Source organism: Centroberyx gerrardi, chromosome 2 (genome assembly GCF_048128805.1).
Source record: "Centroberyx gerrardi isolate f3 chromosome 2, fCenGer3.hap1.cur.20231027, whole genome shotgun sequence".
NCBI classification, from domain to species: Eukaryota; Metazoa; Chordata; class Actinopteri; order Beryciformes; family Berycidae; genus Centroberyx; species Centroberyx gerrardi.
This window is the reverse complement of record NC_135998.1, coordinates 19,689,937-19,711,013: the sequence shown is the minus strand read 5'-3', so window position 1 is coordinate 19,711,013 and position 21,077 is coordinate 19,689,937. Positions and strand designations below refer to the sequence as shown.

Sequence of the window (21,077 nt, the reverse complement as noted above, 5' to 3'; positions counted from 1 at the left end):
CAGCATATTGCAGGGCATGGTGGTGTCAGCGGTAATCACCGTCCTGACAGCTCTTTGGCCAACTGCTTCCTCAGGGCAACCGGCTCCCAACGATAACGAGGCGTCCCGCCCTGACAGGTACCGGCATCCAGAGCAGTGAGGAGGGGAAACCGGGAGGAGTAGAGCACTGGAGTTCATGTGGTTATGTTTAACATACATGCACAAAAACAGTTATATACCCTAACATACATACAACACTCACACACATCTGCGTATAATCATAACACAAACATCACACATAACCATATATTTTACATTTTACATGAACCATGAATAATGTGAGGACAGAAGTCTCCCAGTGGGACTATGTAGCTGCAGGTCGGTAGGCCCACTCACCCTCTCCAAGAAGGCTGAGTGTTTTGAACTGTTATTAGGTGTAAATGCGCAAACAACAGTCAGAATTTTTTCCTTCCCGCAAGCTATAGTCACATTGAGGCGACCCTCCCATCCTGCAGGACAAACTCCGACTGCCCCAACAACCAGGCAGGCAGTTGCAAGAATCCCTAAACCTGCCGCTTAAAAAAATGAAGACTTCACTCATAGGAAACATCCTCATATACGTAGGTTTGGGGTTGAACCTGGGTCACTGGATTTGAAGGCAGATGTACTATATGTCCATCCACCACCCCGACCACACTGCTCTAGTTCAATGTCAGACTACTAGCTGTTTCTAGCCGTGAAATACTAATAAATAGTACTGGCTTAATCAGGTTAAGATCACATTAGTACGTGTAAATGTACTCATAGATTCATGGGTCATGATGGGTCAACTGAGAGCATCAAGCAGAGAAAGAGAGAGAAAGAAAGACTGTGTGTGTGTGTGTGTGTGTGAGCAGTGATGTAAAATGAGGAGGATGGCACACTGCTGCTGAGTATGTGTGTGTCTGTATGATGTGAGTGGAATATGAAGCTTGATAGTTATCAAGTTGAAATTATTTTGTTCACTCCTGCTTGAAAACACACATTACATTTTCAGCAAATAATTAAGCAGGAAAGACAGATAAAAAATAAATAACAGACATGTGTTGTTGGTAATTTGGCTGAATAGTGCCTAAACTATATGAGAAAGTTCTGACTTTTCTCTAATACACATTTGTGCACAGCTCATTGGCATTATTGCCACTGCTGTTGTGTTCAGGAGACGGAACGTGAACGGGAACTGAATTTCTTGTTAAATAATACTCTTATCAACACAATATTTCTATTTCCATCCCCCCCTCTCTTTTAGATGGTAGGTGTAAGACACAACTGGTGGCCAGTGGGACAGTGACCCTGCACCCCTGTGACTTTGCACACGATGCGTTCCCCTGGCGGACCGTTACGTCTTGCCAGACCTCAGGAGTGGCATCTTAAAAACACCACAGACATTATCAGACTCCTCATTCTGCCATTTTCCCCTCCTGAGGTCTGATGATGGTCATGTTGTCGCCGAACCAGGTGATTCATATGGCATCTAACTGGGTGGCGCCATGAGAGAACTGGTGTCCTGAGGCCCGTTTAACAGCTGAGAGACTCCGGCTTCACTAAGTCACAGAGGAAAAAGGTTGGTGGTAACGTTATGATTCAGGCTATCTATGTCATAGCATGGAGGCTATCAGCTTCCAACAAACCTGATGTTTCTGTAATTAATACTAATACTAATACTAATAATAAACTTTATTTGTATAGCACCTTTCTTAACAGTGTTACAAAGTCTCTCACAAAGCAAGTACAAAATACAGCAGTAAAACAGAATAAAACAACACAAAAAAGGATCAGAAAACATAATAAAAAAGTAAAAGATAAGGAAAAGATATAAAAGAGGACATAAAATCAATAGTAAAACCAAATCATGACATTAATTAAACTGTTACTAGTGCTACGAGACAATTATTATTATTATTATTAATAATAATAATAATTGTCTCGTAGCACTAGTAACAGTTTGACTCAGAGTAAGTTTAAAACAATGTAAGACTTTGACAAAGATGATTATAGCATTTTACATTTACATTACACTACAGACATTTAGCTCTTGATCTTTTTCAGAGCAACATACAACAGAAGAGTGAACTTTCATTCCTAGATCACCAACATTACAAACAGCCAACAACAGTGAGTGCAAAGGTAAAAGCCACAACGCCCAGACCAGATGTAACACATTTCCCCGTGCCACAAGAATGAGCATGCATGATAGAGAAGTGTTAATGTGCCAAGGAGAAAAGGTCGAAGGGTTTTTTTTAACAATACTGAAGCAAAATTAGATGCACACAGAGGAGAAAGATAAGGGGAGAGGGGAGTGTGAATTAATGAGGAGAGGAAACAAATTAGCTTTCAGATTCAATGGAAGATGTCCTGCTGTCCCGACTGGGTTAGGAAGTTTGGTGTGTGGGGCTGGACCCTGGTTGGGAGGGAGGTATGCTTATCTAACTTCCCTAGTAGCATTGTACACCAGTAATAGGGTTTTGAATGAAGTTTTGAAAGAGTGGCCACAGGGATTTAGTGGAGAAAATGTAGGAGGGAAGTGACATGGGAGATTTTGGGGAGATTTGTTGTAGGGACTTGAATGATTTGGACAGCCAGGAGGGAGTTACAGTATAATGAGCAGGGGGATGACTAGAGCTCAGATAAGGAGCAGTAGCACTGTTTTACCACTGCTATCCCAGCTGATATGCACAATGTATTCTATGTGTAATTCATCTGCAGTCTAGTCTCATGTCTTCTTTATCAAGATTACGATACATATTCTTCAAGAAGGAACAATCAACAATACCCTGTTATTGCTCTGACCAAATAAATCTGGAATCACAGTGAAAGGCAAAACCCCCAACTTCCCATTCACCTTTAGATTCACATTTGCCTTTACCTTCTTGCTAGTAAAAACATCCTCTTTGTTTTCTCAAGTGAAATTTAAAATCCCCAAACAGACAGCCACTGCTCCACTTCATTGGTTCCTTCTTGCAACTTCCTTCTTGTTGTATGTCCCTTTTTTTCTTCTATCATCTGTAAAAAAGGGCTCTCCTCGTCATTTATCACATTGGAAAACAATCTACTGGAATAACTAACTACCTAATAGTGGGTTTAGTTGGAAACATCACTGGCTTCCTGACTGGAAATACCATTGCTTCCTTTCACCTGACTGGTATCTTAATTTGCCGCTGTCCATCTGCTTTGGTTTAAAGTGAGTTTGATCAAATAGTGACCCCTAGTGTCGATATAACAACATTGCATTTTGCAGTTTTGAAACTGAACATCCAGTAGCAATAAGTATATGAACGATAATATATAATGATATAAGTGATTGTAATGACATAAATAGAGCTATAAAACTAACATTGAGAGCCAAGCCATTCCTCTTCTAATAATAAAACTTCTAAATTAAAGGACCCACCTATATCAAGCAAATATTGTGTTGCAATATTTTTTGTCCTATCAAATCTATCTCCATCCAAAGCTCTATCAAAAACATATTTTATTATATTGGGAAAAGATAATATGCAGTTAAACACTTTACAATAAGGGTCACTAAGTTAAGGGTTAGTTAATGCTTAATAAGCATTAACTAACCACATTGAAAAATGCAGCTACAACTTGTGCTTTCTTCACCTCAGCCTCCAGACTTACATCATATCTCATTTTACATCACAGGATGTATTATGACTTTTCCCTTCCTAAAACATCTTTGATACTTTGATGCTCTCTGCAATAATATGTTCCATGGCTTTGTATGAATGAGATGTGAGAGCAATTGAACGGTTAATGACTAATAGTGGGCTTAGTTGGGTCTTTCCCAGGCTTTCTGAGTGGAAATAATATTGCTTCCTTTCCACTGACTAGTAGCTGAATTTGTCTTTTTCTTAACTTCGCACTGTGGCTGTATATGGGTATGATGTAAAAAAAAAGAAAAAAGAAAAACATTGGCCTCCAGTACCAAATACTAAAATATAGTATTTAATGAAGATATGTATATGAATATAATGATGATAAGTGTATAAATGTTAATACAAAATCATATAAATGAATATAATGATATAGATACAGCAATAAAACATTGACAACATTGACAAACAACACTGAAATTGAAGCTATTCCTAATCTAGTACTGTAACAAAACTTTATTCTGGCTAGCAGGTAAAGCATGGACTGTTTGTTTGTATGTGGGACACACACACATTTACACACACACACACACACACACACACACGTAAAGCGAACCCAGACATGTCAGTAGATAGCTGCTTAGCCTCTTATCACAGGCCTGTGGTGAATATTGTGTTGCGCTCTCTCACTCCTCTCCTGTTCGCTCAGGGAGAGTTGGCATCAGGGTGACGGCTGTTTACTGAGACAATGACTAAAACAATGGGATCACAATGACTCTCATGTGATACTGTGGCGGCAGCAAGTAGCATCTTGTTACATCCTCAGCTGAACTTGAGATGGGCAGCCAAGCCCGGCGCCATGGCAACTGAGATGTCCGTCACTGGTGGGCAGCGTTGCTCTTTTTAGTGGTACAACTACTTGTACCAGTTTGTGTTATGTTATACAATTTCAGTATCCTCACATGGCCCTTAACTGTAAAGTTCTGGATTTTTCATTATTTGATTCCGATCAGAATATTATCTTGTACTTGCTAAAGTCTGTTTTCACACTAAAAACCCCTTTCAAATTGCAAACTACCGTACCCAATATTTTGAGAAAAGGTTGGATGCTCATCATCATTGCATTCTCAACAATACAAATTCATACAAATTGCTTAAAGCATATGGAAATTCATCCTACACACTAACAATTTGTTTTGAAATTTCAGACTCCATTTGTACTTTAAATACATTGGTAACAACACCGAATAGCTGCTTTCCCCAGAAAAGGTACCATTTCTAGAAACGTGTGTACATTTGTTGAAAGATCTTTCAAACACAATGACTTGGACTGAAAGGCCAACAACTGTCGGATTCAAAACTGTCCCTCTATGTCCTCCAGTAATGAATATAATAAGTGAGAATAATACTGACATGATACGATGACTAATCGGTTCTTTTAATTTTCTTCTCTCAGATAAGACAGGCTGTGAGCATTGCTCCAGTATGCTGACCAGTATCTAGCTCACAGCAGTGCAGAGATCAAGCTGACTGACTGCTGCACTACAGCTACAAGACTCCCACATAAACAACCAAAAGGCATGTCACATCGCGTCACTTCAATACATTGTTGGGCTCATTACTTACAACAAACCAAAGGCCGTTTTCCTCATTAATTTACCCTTGCCCCACATATAATCTACTCATACGCCGCTCTGTCTGTGCAAAGTTAGGCCATTTAATTTGCTTATTTTGGGATTTTGGCGAGTACAGTTATAAAGAGCTCTCAGAATCAAGTATTCAGAGACAGAGACAGGTTTTCATTTTCATGAATTGTTAGCATGCCCAATGTTTTTTTTTTTCTCATAAGACCGGAAAGATAATGCAGTCACCTAAGGCCAGAGAGAGGAGAAAAAGAGAAGGCAGGAAATTACAAGGAGCAAGAACAGCCAGCCCATGCAGAACCCAGTAGGAAACAAGACAGTCCATCACACAGTCCTTGTACTGGAAACAGTGGCTGATAAACAAGGCACTAACCACTGGACATCTCTGTCTGTTGCCAAGATGTTTGCCACACTGAAGTGAAAGTGACAAGGAGGAACAAACCAAACACTGTACATGAATTAGATCATAAGGACTGAAATCAATGTTCAACAACAGAGGGAGGGGGAAAGTTAGTGGAAAGAGGGAGAGGAATACACTGGCAGAAAGTCAGGTGGTTTCGATGTGTCAGAGAAGACTGTGGAACCATCTTCTTTAATTAGGAACTTTCTGGACTTCTACTGATTTCTGCAGGTGGTCAGTGAGTTGATTTCTATTTGCTGTGCTTGAACTTTGTCAGATCCGAGTTTATCTATCTAATAATCAATCAATCATTTAATCAATCATTTTAGCATAGCATTAGCAGCTTCGGTATGGGAATTTTTGTTCCTTTTTTTTTTTTTTTTAAGTCTATAGGTTTTACAAATGAAAAAGTTGTTCCTTTTTATAAAGTGAAACTTTTTCAATAATTGGTGAAACTCATTAAAAACTCACACTTTCTGATATCTCAAGAGCAACCTGTTGTGTGTTTTTTTTCTTCCATATAAATGTTGCAAGCAATATGCAAATAAGGTTTTTATATTTGCATTGAATCATTTTGCTAGCAGCAAGGGCCAACATCAGACAATGGTCAACCATGGTCACAAAGTTATAGTTTGTATTTGAGCCTGTATTGAGTCCAAAAATCACAACCTTTCCATTTATAATGAGCAGAGCATAACTAGTGTCCATAACTAGTGTCTATAACTAGTGTCTATAACTAGTGTCCATAGTCCGTAGTGTCAGCCAAAACAAGATCAGTTCCTGTTTCACTGCAGTTCAGTGACAGTTTCCTCTAGAGGGAGCACTTGTCCTTCCCCTCTCTACCAGTCCTCAGACATAAATAGCAGCCACTGGTCCACCAGCTGTTTTAATCTGTTATATGGTTACAAAGTGTGGTATCAAAAAGTAAAATGTCAGAAAATATTACTTTGTCTTTTTCAGACTAGACTCATAATTTACCTGTTGCTGTACCAAATACTTTGAAAAAGTGTAACAGTTTATGTTCTTAATGTTTTCCTTCTGTCTGACCTCACACTTACTAGCATTTTGATTTCATTTTGATGTAATGTTTACATTTAAAATTTGTCATACTTTGTCCATAAAAAGGTAGGCCCAATACACAATAGAAGTGTGCTGTGCTTCAAAGGGAAATTACATACATTTCAAACATTCAATTTCAGCATTTTCATGTGCCATGCTGTTAAATTTAGACTTCAGAATTGTTAATCCGATCTAATCCAGCAGGTAAATTCACTCCCCTGGTATAAATCCTATTTTTGTTCAACTCAATTCACTTGTCATGTGTCTCTGTGAGTAGCAAGGTGGTTTGTCCTGCTGGTAAACAGGACTGAGACTCTGTTGGTCTGCGAAGAGACTCATCTTTCAAGGATAAAAGAGGATCATCCTCGTTAGCATTAAAGACACCTGTCATGCAAAGTCACATTTAATTACTATGTAGTTCCATTTAAACTTGAATTTAGTAGCCTAAGGATTCCACAAAAGAACAAAATGAAAAATGATCAGTTAACTCAAGCTACATTATTGTTCATTGTAGTAACTGACAAAGAGCCTTGAATTCACATTGATGTTCACAATCAGCCATCCGGCATGCATGGCGCTTTCCCAACTGGCCTAAAACCAATTATCAGGACAGTGTGTGGTAGATTTATTTGCCACAATATAGCAAACTAAAAATAAATAAGCTTTGATTAACCTGCATGTTGCAGTCTGAATGCTGTTAAGGTCAGACAATAATTTCTACATTTCTATGATGGAACATTTCCAATTATACTGCAGAAGCTTGTCATAAGCTTATGAAAGATGGCAAAATGTGAGCTTTACAGACGAGCTCAACCAGCAGATTAGGTGTTTGGCAGCAAACAGCAGGCGTTAAAGCAAGACATGATAAGAGGCTTAGAGCAGACCTATATACAGAGGTCAGTGTTACCAGGAAAGCTGTGGTGTCTAAAGTTACCTCTATCTATCTCAACAGAAGAATTCAAACATGCAAATCTAAGACCGGGGAGGACACAGACGGAGAATAAAGACATAACAGTAGGAAGTGTAGTGTCTACTAACTCAGTGGAAATGGATGCCTACAGAAGCAGCTCCGCAGGCACTATCAGCACTTACACACAGGTATAGTGTATGTGTTCTGTAGAGTTGTAGAGGCCTTGATTTCGGCACAAGCAAGCCTGTGTGGGACAAAAAGAATGTTTAGACAGGAGTAAGTTGGAACACCACAGTCAGCAAACCGATAGAGTGAGGAATGCTTTATGGAGGTTTGATATTTTTAATTCCAATTGCATTATATTGTATGTAGGAGAGGAGGCCATTTTGAATTTTAGCATGATGTGACTCCCTGCTTCAGGTTTTTGGAGCCATCTCAGATTCAGTAAGACATCTTAAAAGTTCTTTCTACTTCTGCTTCGACTCAGCATCAAATCTTTGTCGATGTAATCATAAAGAAAAAATAATATTTACTGCCTTATATCACAAGTCTTTATCAATAATAAGCTCACTAACTGCTATCACTTCTGTGTAGCTGTTCCTCACAGGTGTTCAAAACAAAGCTGATCATTTCCATTTAGCATGAAAAGCTATTCACAGGAATGCTGGATTACGCTGCTCTCTGTGTTTTTCAAGCTGCTGGATCCTGAATCGGGTCTGACAGGCTGTCTCAGTAAAACGCTGAGTCAAGGACGAGGCTCTGAGAATACTTGATTACTATTGTTATTACAGAGTGAGGATGGACAGGAGAAGGGAGAGGGGCGAGGCTCCTACACCTGCATCGCAACTGCGGCACAGTTGGGAACGGGTTTGGATTAAGGGACAAAAGAAGACTCTTCTGCTATGCATGGTGCTTTATACAGATGAGCAGGATCAGGATCAGAGCTAGTTTGATATGCCGGTTGAACTGAATAGACAGTTGAGTTCAGTTCAAACCAGTTCAAGTGAAATACAAATAATATTTTTAATTAATTGAATTTTTACTTTATTTTCAAAGTGCCAGGGTTTTTTTTTAGCATAGGACCCTGCTGAGTACAGAAACTCTTCCTCTCCTCCTCCTTTTTACACTTTTTCTCAAATTTTGAGCCCGTCCCTCCCTCTGTCAGATCCACCTGCCTCACATCAGCGATTAGAGTAAGAAGCAACAAGTTCCTCAAGGGCAGTCGTCTGTCTTCACTCTGTTTCTACTTCTGCTGTTCTACCTGTCTCTTCAAATCTGCTGGCCAAGGAAATTATATCTTTCTCAATGGCAGGATTTGGATAACTAATCAATGAATAATTAAGGAAAATGGAGACATTTGGTCCTAATGCACTCCTAATGTGTACCACCTTGCTCTAATCTACACATAACTAAGAATCTTTACTATTAAAAGATTAGCAGAAAGAGGGGAAAAAGAAAAGAGAAAGACAGAATCTGTGTGGAGCATCATGCAAATAAATAGATAATCACAAATGAAATCCCCAGCCAGAGATGAAGAAAAGTCAGTCAAGGGGTATTTTTTAAAGCTGTTTCTGTTCCTGCTGTCGGTGTCTGAGCAGTTTCGGAGCACAAGGCTCTGCCCATGTTTCCTGTCAGATGTTCTGCGGTGAGAGCAGCATGACAGGAAGCTACAGCCGTGTCAGCGGGTTGTGAAGAAATAAGGCCTTTATGACAGTTGGAGACGTTGTTGCACAGTGTGCTTCACACACTGCCTGGGTCATGTCTTGGTCGAGGGGGGGTTCTTTTATTTTTGCAGTTATGGAAAAGTAAAAGGGGAAAATAAGAAAAAGAAAGAAAATGAGAAAAATGAAAGAAAAGAAAAATAAAATCAAGGGTTCATGGGGTGTTCATGGGGGGAGGAGTTGCCCCTATCTGTAATAGGTTCTGTAGGTTGGGTGGGGTAGAGAGGAAGAGGAAGAAACAGGTGAAGGCAGGAGGGGACGGAGGAGAGAGAGCAACGCACCTAGTAGAGAGTTAGCTGCTTTGTTGTTTTGGACACTCTCCCAGCCCATATACCAGTTCTATTGAATGGGGTTGCCAGTTAAAGTTGATTTCTCCTCAATTTGTCTCCTCATCAGCTTAGCAGCTTAGAACTATTAGAACTGTGAACTCTGACCTTGCCAGGGGACACACGCTGCCCATTGGCTGAACTTTGTTGGCATGGTTTTGCACATTAACATATTGCACAAGTACTGTATATTTAACTTGCATACTTGCACATGTATATTGCAATTTGCACACCACTGCTAAGTCTTTTCAGACTTTACTCTTGTTGTATTTAAGTTATTTTATATTTTTTAATTCAAATTTTATATTTTCTATATCTTTTTTTTTATTATTCTATTCTCTATCTGTATATTTTGTTGTATTTAGATTAGATTCTATTTCATCTTAAATTTTCAGCACAGCCTTGAGGATTTATGCCACATTGCATTTCACTGCACATTTTGGATGAACATTGTGACAAATAAAGAATTCAAAGGCATGTGTGAATATGAACTAACTTCCCCCTATGAGTAGCAGTGGTCCATAGTTCAATATAGGCAGGTCCAATTTTCTTGCTTGTTAGCTCGCCTCAGCAGTCCGTGCTTACAGCTGAGCCTACGATGGTGAAGCCATCTTTGGGTATAGACACAAATATGTGCACAAATGCCACTGCATGAAACACACAGGCACACACACACACACACTCACATGGATGCTTGTGTACACACACATACACAGACACGCAAGAGTTCCCACGTTGAAGATATCATTATGTGAAACCACTTTTAGATGCAGGAAGGATTTCCTGCGGAGAGCTACAATAATGGGGCAATGATGCTTCCTAGGCTTCAGCTGATTCATGAGAACAGACATCACTTATGGATTAATGTTTACTGATGTTTTCTTTATGGCCCTTGGAACAGAGATGTACCCAGATTTCAACTATTTGCATAACCTTAAGTAAACAGATGCACAGCATGAATCTAACCCACACACGCTCACAAACACACAATTCACCCTGGAAATCAAGAGGAAGCCAAAAACTGTGATGGTAAATGGCATCTTTATGACCGTGCACAAACAATATAAGAAATACTAAAGAAGGCATTCCACATTTTACTGACTGTCCACCTCATTTTGCTAATGAGACAGACAAAAACACAATGAAAATATGATATACTCATCCTTGTACAAAAGAAAACATGCTGAAGTACACAAAACTGTATTTACACACAGATCCAACCCACTGAAATATTTTGCCACAGCAAAAAAGTCCAAGCAAGTTTGGTTCCATTGTCCATAAAATAAACACTCAGAAGAGAAAATTACTGAATGCATAAAAACGGATATTTCAAAAATGATGTTTTCCACACGCTCACTCACACACACACACACACACACACACACACTTCAGTTGTTTAGCGGAGTATAGAATCAGCACCACTGACAAACAGACCATGATTATCTGTTGGGCTAAAGCATAGACTGCAGCAGAAAAGGCTGCAGTGAAAGAGCTGTGAACAAATATCTGCAATAAAGTAGGCTTAAACTCATTAAAGCATACAAGAAATTATATTTGGCCCTGTAGTAAAAATCCTTGATTCTATACAGTAAGTGTGGTATTTGTTTTCAGCAAACAAGCCAAATTCAGTAACATCAAAATAAGGTCACATTTTGATAAATAATTCTGCTTGTGAATAGAATCAATCATTTCAGTCAGAAAGGTATCACCAACATCATCGCTATGCCAATAAGGAACATTGTGGAATATCCCAACGTCATTTACTTCATATATTTTAATGATACATCTAATGATACACACTTACACCAAACTCACTTTTCAATGTCCAACATGATTTCCCATTGAAATCCAAAATAAAAGCTCAAACATTTCAAAAAATAATTGCAGTAAAGAGGAAGAGGGAACAGAGAAAGGGGAAGTAAAAAGAGGTAAGAAACTAAAGAGGAAGCGGCACAGGGAGTCTTGGAGGAAGAATAGAAAGAGGATAGAAATAGAAAGAGGTCCGGCTGAGGACGAGGATGGTAGTGGTACTGTTAGGAATATCAAAATCCAAACCATCTTATTTGTGCTTTTATCAAATCGTTGCGAATTAGCATTATTCTCAATTGTACCTCGATCAATTAGCGCTGACTGGAGGTGAAGGAGCAGTGCAGGTGTGTGTGTTGCTTTGATCAGAGATACAGAAGCATTATGAAGGCCTTGTGAAGTCTTATGACCTGCCTGACGTGTCTTTGGCATTACATGCAGGCCTGCGTCTAGATCCAAGTGTTAATATTCACAATATGCAGTAGCTCTGACCCTTGCAAAAAACATAACACAACCTTCCTAAGCCCTTAACATCGCTAGGTTCTAGAGCATAAAATAAGCTTTGTGATGCATAGCCGTATATCAAAGGCTCAACTGAACGGGCTCCAGCTAAGCGTGCCTATGGAAATGAGAGTCTGACAAGTGCCTGACGACAGCCACACAGACTCCATCAAGCTGAAGTGGAGCATGCCCAGAGCAAAGCCAAACGCCATGTCGGTCAGGTGGTGTTTCCCCAGCAGCACCCGGGACATGCCCACCAGGAGGGCCCAGAGCACCAGTAGGATGCGGAGCGGCACGGCCAGGACCAGGTGGGACAGCAGGAATTTGGCGACCATGGCGGCCCGGCTGGCATGTGCCGCAGGGAAGGAGTACACGTCCATGGCGACATAGTCCAGGAAACCCGGCGTCATTTCCCAGGGTCCTCGGCGCTTGACCAGTCTCTGGACTCCGGCTACAGTCATGATGTCAAGGATGAGGGCTGTCAAAAAAAACATAGGAGAGTGAGTGAGGGCGGGTTATGGAGACAGAACTTGTGTTGACATGTTATAAACTACAAAGTGCATAGATATCACACAGAATTATCTTCAGGAGCCTAACTAATAGGTTCCTGAAAATAATTACATTTTCCCCCATAACCACACACTCGGTCATGGCTGTGAATGAGAACATCTGTTCACAACAAACTCATTTGTCCTAATAAACTAATAAACTAAACACATTACACGCAACACTAAAAACTACACCAGGGAAGTGAAATCACTACAACAAACAAAGCGAACTGCACCAGCCTGGACCAATTAGCTTCTCCCTCCACTACTCCATTTGGGTTATTTGTAAATCTGCAAACAAAAACCTGACTCAACAGTAATGAAATGCCACAGTGGCTTGAAAGAGCATGTGAGAAAAAGGGAGAGCTTGTGGAAGACAGAAGGCAGCACCGTTCTTTACAGTCCAGAGTGGGAACAGGATCTCACTCAAAAGTCTCTAAATCGATGTGGAAACTCTGCAATCTAACGCATGCCTCCTTAGCTCTGTTACTTCTTATATTACTGCTTGTGTTTGTTTCATCTTGGCTTTTAATATAATGTAGTGAGTTCTTAAATAAGGCACAAAACAACTGTAGTAAATAAGTAGGCTAATCACATATCATGGTAACAGTCACTAATAGGGCGTAGAGCAACACTGGCTTTGAGAGACACGTCTGTCTTTTACATACCACATACCATACATTTGCAAATGCCTTTTATAGCTCCATTGCACTCCCAAAAATATCCCTGCCATCACCATCTTTTGCTTCTGGTCAAGTCCCTGCCTGCCTCACACACACACCCATCCGACTGCGCTAGGAAACTGTCAGTAGTCCGACATATTGATTATGCTGTCCGCTCTTTACTTCTCTTCCACCCACTCTCCTATTTAGAGCTTTATTTCAACTTCTGTTCAAGCTCCATGAAATCAAACTGCGGTGGAGGCGTCATCTCCATGTTCACTGGGAAAAAGGAAACCATTGAAATAGTACGGACAATGAAATATGGAAGGAGAGAAAGGAAGGAAAGAAGAGATGGGCTAGGACAGAAAAGTACACTCGAGTGAAGAAGGCAGGACTGTTCAGGGCATGAGCCAATCACTGAAACTGATGAGATGTGAGTGTATTTGCTGCAGGGCCCCAGGGTGCCCTCTGGCAGTCCCCATCTTACACGTACTGAAGGTGAGCCAGGAGGTAAACCAAGCAACGACATGTCACATTACCAGCCATAAGGACAAGGCTGCATGTGATGTCCTTCAACTGAATAACGCCAGTCAGTTCAGTTTGTTTTGTCAGGTTTGTCGGCATCTTCACCCTCTTGCATCACAAGACGCAGCTCTTCAGGAACGGGGGGAAACAATTGAGCAAAACTGTGGTTTTGGTGGTTCAGAGTGATGTGAAAATGGAACCCAGGTGAAATAACAGGTTACCAGAGATTGCGGATTGCGCATGAAAGACAGAGTACTATTGAAGACAATATAAAAAATATAAAATAAAATGTTAAATAAAGAAAGCTGTTCTTTCAGAATGCATACACATTTTTGCAGCGGTTTTTAGTGTAAATGTTAAAACTCATATTGCACTATTTTGCATTGTAATAGCAATGAAACGGCTCAAACACTCAAGAGAAATATGTGTGTAGTTTTATTTTGTATAAATGATTTTTTTCTGTTACTATGAGTCATAGCCTTTAGATAATTTGTGCTGGCAGAGTGCTGCTCCTTTTTTCCCTGTGCAAGGGTTTGCATTCTGCAGTGTGCTGCCGTTGTGCCGCTGTAGAGACACAATACTGTGTTGTCACTCAGATCCGGTGAGATTTTCAGTGTTCTTGGCTGTGAAACTTTTTCAGTAGGATAGACGGCACAATTGCAGTCACCATAGTGTAGCGGCATGTTTCAATCACCAAGACAGCACCCAGTCTCTAACAGTTACAAGCTGCCGCAAAAACTGTTTGTTTTGAGCAGCCAACAAAGTCTTCCTGTCAGTAAGAGCCACTCGTGTCCTGGGGCGTTGAACTCGGATTTACAGTTCAAGGGGAACCTGCTATATTGAGAATGGAAACTGCATCCCCAAGAAGTGCAACAGGTGTGGGCAGATATGTGGCCAGGCCTCCATAGATCAACTTGCATTGTGAGAAAGCCCACAATGCCCACTGTTCCTCTCTCTACCAAGCTAAGATGTGGGAGTATTAGCACACCCTTGGCCAAACACATTGTGCATTCCCTCCTCTCAGTCTCTCTCTCCCACTCTAGCAAGGGTGAGAGAGCACAGTCTGTGATTCTAACTGACTCTTGGTGGCCAGACAAAATGAATTAGATAAGCTATCCACTCCTTCCTTGTGCATGCAATAATTTGTGCCTGGTCTGCAGCCCTGTATTAGGATAAAGAGCCGCTATACCACTGCAGTGGCATGTTGACTAGAGGGGCGAAGGTCGTTTTGGGGAGACCATGTTAGGGAGGTTGACTAGCCCATCTACCCTCAAACCAAACATTACAGAATGAAACTTGACTCATTTAACATATAGGAGAGTTTCAGTGCTGCTCTAGCTTGCAACTCTACAGAGATTAGATATTTAAAAAATGTAAAATTCCCACATCAGGACCAGTGATATGCCACCTTTTAATCCCAAAGAGGCTTCCCCTGCCCCAAACAGTGACTACTGCAATACAGCTTTGTCTGGGGCGTCCTGGTGGCTCGGTGGTCTAAGGCGCGTACCATGTAACCACGACTTCCTGGTTTCAGATCCAGTCTGGGACCTTTGTCGCATGTCAACCCTCTCTCTCTCTCCCCAATCTTTCCTGTCTCTCTTCACTATGCTATCTAATGATGGCAAAAAAAATAAAAAATACTGCTTTGCCAAGGGGTGTAAATTTAATTTGAACTCAACATTCTGTTGACTGCTTGTAGCCAAAGATATCTATGCTCAGTTACACTAACCGGTGGAGAGTCTTTTGGCTATAGTGACCTATAGCAATGTTATTAAGTTCCTTTTAAATAATAACTTCATGCTTCTATTGATAAACTAACATTCCTGCCAGTTATTCTGTAGCAGGACGTCTGGACTACAAGCAACCCAAAGGAAAAGGAGCAGTTTTCCACTCTTTACTAAGTTAGCTAATGCCTTTGAAGAATATTGACTGGTGTGTGCAGTGAACACTTTAATTCAGGGGATTAAAAACATGTGCAATTAGAAGTTATGGATACATAGGCATGTAAAGTTTTGGAAACAGATGCAGTTATCTCCCTCCAAAGTTTGCTCTTACGAGAATTTTTCTGCTTACAGACGCGTCCTAAAGGAGCCTATAACTGTAACTGTGTCAACTGCAGGACTCTGAATGTCAAAACAGCTTGTGGTAATGGAATATCTAGGGACAAAGTCTCTTTTGGGCCCACAGGTTGCTAACTGTATTACTTAAATGAGAGAGTTTTATTCTCACCGTGTGTCTTTACTCCACAGGTAATAATTACAGCTCATATAGGAGCTGCCTATAACTTTCACATACATCGAATGAAGACTGAAGAAGAATGGTGGCTTATTTTAAGCTAAACATGGGCTCTCTGAGAAATGGAGTGACGTGCTTCACCTACACTCACCCTCTTGCAAGTAGAAGAACAGGCCAAAGAATACGACACCTTGGAGATACTAGACTGTGGTTAATAAGGAGGGGGACGTCCCTTTGCACAGTCAAGGTCTGTCTTTGACAGACTTTGTGTCATTCAAGCCTCTGTGGTTGACATTCAACAGTTTCTTAGACATTACCAGTCTTTATTTATCTGACTAGACTGGGTTTCCAAAGCACCAGTTCAAAGTAGTTTCGTCCAGCACAGTTGTTGTATAGCCATAAGACAAGACATCCTGACAGTCCAATTTTGGCTGAATACTCTCTTGTTGGATAAAAATGCTTGACAGCATAATTTTTGTCAGAGTTAATTATTAAATCCCCATGCACTGCACAGCTATTTCCTATAATCAGTTTGTTGATGTTCTTAGATTTTTCCCTGACACATCCAAATGGGCCCAAATTATCCTGGACCCACACATAATAAATAGGCATTTGCAACTGAACAATGTCCCAAACACAAAAGTCCTAACGGTGTCCCAAATCCAGAGATTTACCGGCTTGCAATCAGAGTCCAGGAGATTTGGACTGCGTTTTGGTCAATAATCTGCGATTGAGCCATGACTGTGCATGCGTGCACGCACACACACACACACACACACACACACACACACACACACAAATTCATATACACAGACATACAAACAGTCACACACAGACACAAGCAGCAGAGGGATAAAAATAAAATCCTACCACCTTTCCAATGTCAAAGGGAGCATGGTGATTCACTTTTAAATTTAAGTAGTGAGGCTTGTAATAAACACACAAGCATACACACATAAAAACAGACTTGGCTTTGGTCCACACACACAGAAAAGTGCCCCCAATCTTTCTGAGAAAGGCATGCTTCCTCCAAGTGAGAGGGGTGTGTGCTCTTTCCTGCAGAGGTGAAAATAAAATGAAATCAGCATCAGCTGGATTGCAGTACTGGTGTTCACCACTGCTGCCTCCCCACAGTGTGTAGACTGTTTAATTCAATACTCAATCAACAACAACAAAGATGTTTTTCTATTTGGGGGTCCATGAGATGAAAAGGTTTGAGAACCCACGGGCTGTTGAATAGCATTAATGAAGGGCACCTTGTTTTCTGACAGCTAAAACCATGACGCACGCAGCTTTATGTATTTGGGAGTTGAATTGCAAATAATATTTTGGAGCGGTTAGTGAGTGTAGAGTGGCATTTACCAAGCAGCAGGTTGACCAGGACCTCTTGTCCAGCCAGAGTGTTGCTCCTTGTGAGACACACGATAGTACCAATGATCCACGTGATGCCGTGCCCCGTAAGCGCTAGCAGGGCGACCATGGACCGGCATCCTCCCCAGGACGACGACGTGTAGGCGCAGACCCCCATGCGCTTGGATAGGCTGATGTCAATGGCGAGGAGGGCGTTCATTGCTATTCCCTTGAACGAAGGGTTCAACTGCATACAGTCTTCTTCTGGCATTTTGCTGGGCTCTTTCCTGTCCTTGTTGGCACTGTCGGTAGGTTCTTCACTTGGCTGGCTTGTTTGGTGTTTGATTTGACCCGGTCGCCTCGCGTTGCCTCGGCTCTCGGACGGGCCGCCGCCTCGGAGGGGCTGGTTCAGGGACATGAACTCAGGTCTGCCCAGGACGCTGTTTCTGTCCCGCGTCCTGGATCTCAAACTGTGACTAGAGGGCATGTTTGGATTAGGCCAACTTCGCCTCTTTGGGTGCAACTACCGATTGACAATCTTCGAAAGATAATTCAAGCGAATTGGACAGTGAAATGTCCCAAGATAAACCCCTACACCAGTCCTTCCCCTCCTGTGGCCTTAATAGATATATTTAGACCGACTGGAATGTGCTTTGGCCATGCTGTTTATACCACGACCATGCAGGCATGAAGAGTGGATTGACTGGCATTTGCTTCGGCCAATCCAGTGAAACACGATCTACAGCGTGGACATAAAATAACATCATGAGCATCTTGTTACACCATAACATTGCGCAACCATACAAATAACAGGTGCTTTACTGCTGCATGTGGAACTGTGAAAAACTAGCATGGATTTTACCCAGAGTAGAAACATGCAAGAAATGCGCAAGACACAGGCAAATGTTGTCATCTTACCAGGCGACGGGTGAATATGGCCCATATAGCATCACTCAAATCTCTCCAGCACACTCCATATGCATAATGCCACATTGACATCCAAGGAACCGCACGAGCAAATCTAATGTAGACCGATTTAGTTCGCTAAAATCTGAAGAAGTGAACAGTCATTCACATTCATCCACAAAGACTGTTCAGACAGGCGAGCCCAGACAGTGCAGCATCTGTGTTTTTTTTCCCCAGCAGTTTTGACGTACTTTACGCACAATCCCAATTCATCCTCTGCGGTGCGCTCTTTTATGGACGGGAGTTCTCCAAGGTGCTTAAATGGATAGCGGCAAAGCAGAGGCACTGTCACGGCGAAAACCACATCTGTTTTAGTCTCATATTCAGTCTTATTTTTCTTAAAATAAGTGAATTATTCTGTCAATAGGGTGATATGCTTCCGCTGGTTTCAAATGTAACGTTCCGTGTTTCAGGAATTTTCTATAGAAACTAGAGACAATTCTCATGAAAAAAGGCAGATCGCGCCACAAATGACACTTGATTGAACAAAGCCTTGAAACAAGTCGATACGCATTGGAATAAGTGAAATGACCTCGCCCCACTGGCAGATTTTTTTTCACGTTTTACGTAAAAATTTGTTTTCAAGACTCAGGATGGATAGTTGTTGCGGTGATCTTCCTGCTCCTTTAGCGCACCTGTCAGCTAGTTTCAAGTTCACCACCTGTTTTGTCTGTGAAGCTGACCAATGTACGAGCTTAAAGTATCAAACCCAAGTATATCAATTGTACATTGACATTTCCAATAATTCCCAACATCTATCTAGGCTAAGCTGACATCACACACAAATGCAGAAGACCCAATGCAAACTGTTTAGGCCTAAAAATGACTTTAGTGTCAGAGGGGCTGAATTTTGAAGGGCAGAGAATCCACACATATGCACCCCACCCCCAAAAAAACCTTCAAAATCCAGCCCCTCTGACACTAAAATCAGAGAGAGAGAGAGAGAGAGAGAGAGAGAGAGAGAGAGAGAGAGAGAGAGAGAGAGAGAGAGAAACCTATACACTCGTCAGACTTGACAGTTAGATGGCGCTATCTGTCAAAAGACTAATTCCCTCTGGAAAGAAAGAAAGGAAGAATAATGAAGCAGGCAAATAAACAAAGAGCCTAAACAAAGGGAGGGAGACCGTCTGTTTGAAAAGCAAGTGTAAAACTAATGATTCTATCACATAAAATGAACACAACTAAGATGTAGCCTATCTTATTTGTGTAAAGATTTTTCAGAGCATCAAAGTAGATTTTCCCGATCACTTTCATACAGTCAGCCGTATTGCAATGAGTGGGGATCAAACTGCAAGTGCAGGCCACTCAGTCAAGAAGACGGATACATTAACCAGAGTAGCCTACTATTTATAGTTGACTGAGGAAATCATTCATTGATGCATGTCCAGCATGTCATGCAAAACATAATTTGTTCACTACTTACAATACATTATAAACTGGAAACTACACGTTTCAAGATTCATGTTGAGCTAAGGCGCCTATTAAAAACTATCTCTGTATTCACAAAAGCTTGTGATGTATTTTTAGATGCGAAGCACCACATGGATCCAGAAAGTACTTCACTCACATACTAATTCATTCATTCATTCATTCATTCATTCTGCCCTAGTGGCCGTTAGGAGGCATGCCAATGTCTACAGACATTGAACCAGATGTGCGTTCCATTTGGTCAAAATGGGTCCTCTCCTCCGTCCTCGCGGCCCTTTAAGACGCATGAAGGATCCTTCATGTCTCCTCGCCTCCGTCCTCCAAAGAGGCGTGGTCGGAGGATACTCAGGTGTATCCTCCATGCGGAAATAATGACTGAAGATAATTCACTGCCTATAGCCTAAACCTCAGCTCCATACCGTCAGAAACGTGTAGAGAAAAATGACAGATAAAATCCACAGTTGTAAGTAGCCTTGATGCTTCTCTCATTCTGTATTAATCTTTCTTATGAATTGTGTTTGTGTGAGTTATGGAATTTCTCTTCGGGGAGAATACATTCTTACTAAACCTCATTAACAGCAATTCATTGTGTATTTTGCACATGGGCGTAGAAAGCATTGGAAATGTGGGTGGGACAATCTAACGGGGGTCTGGGGGTTCTCCCCCCGAAAATTTTTAACAGAGTAGATGTCATTTCCTGTATTCTGGTGCCTTTTAACAGGTGGTTTGATACTTTTATCTGGCTATACTAGCATGAGAAAATTATGGGTATTGTAATTTCATCCAGAGGAAGTGGTTGGCCCCAGATCACATATTTGAAGATATTAAAAAGCTAAAAGTACAGAAATTGATTTGATGACTAATTCAGAGCCATCTTTAATAATAACCAATCATTGTTTATTTAAACTTGAGGATCTCTTTATGCTTGCATGCAATTGCAATTTCTGTTAAATTAATTTCTTTAATGTTATCAAATCAATGAGTAAAGTGGAGAGGACAACTGTAGTCAAAGTGCCCCTATGCATTCTCCAATAAACTACATTCATCTTCAAATCATTTCTACTACTATGATGCTGTCAGTCAGTATAGAGACTGTGTAACAAAAACAAGAAGGCTATAAGCAACAGGCGAACAAAATACGAACATTTTGTTAAATGCCAAGCTTTGATTTTCGGTAAGTTAACAATTTCCTGAACATTTTGTGGTGACAGTGTGTGACCCACCAAGGCCCATTCACATCTAGAACGATAACTATAAAGATAACTATAACTATAAAAAGATTTAAATCATTATAAGTAAATATAATGTCTGTGTTCACACTACAACTGTAACTATAAGAACATCCAAAACGACAACTATAACTATATTCTTGGTTCCATC

At 40.9% G+C, this 21,077-nt stretch overlaps 1 protein-coding gene across 1 annotated transcript; it reads right to left on the bottom strand.

Moving 5' to 3' along the window:
- Positions 1 to 10,768: 10,768 nt before the first annotated feature.
- On the bottom strand, positions 10,769 to 17,790 carry LOC139909584 (inactive phospholipid phosphatase 7-like). The gene is made up of 2 exons (XM_071896748.2): positions 17,316 to 17,790; positions 10,769 to 12,461 (listed from the first exon to the last, which is right to left on the bottom strand). Exons 1-2 carry the CDS (start codon positions 17,788 to 17,790, stop codon positions 12,073 to 12,075), a joined length of 864 nt encoding a protein of 287 aa, XP_071752849.1. The 3' UTR covers positions 10,769 to 12,072.
- Positions 17,791 to 21,077: the final 3,287 nt, after the last annotated feature.

Bases quoted from the DNA above. Each gene is read 5' to 3' on its own strand.
- LOC139909584 (XM_071896748.2), bottom strand. From the start codon at position 17,790: ATGCCCTCTAGTCACAGTTTGAGATCCAGGACGCGGGACAGAAACAGC. The intron at 12,462-17,315 runs GTAAATGCCACT...TTTTTTTGACAG, and splicing joins CCTGGTCAACCTGCTGCTTG to CCCTCATCCTTGACATCATG.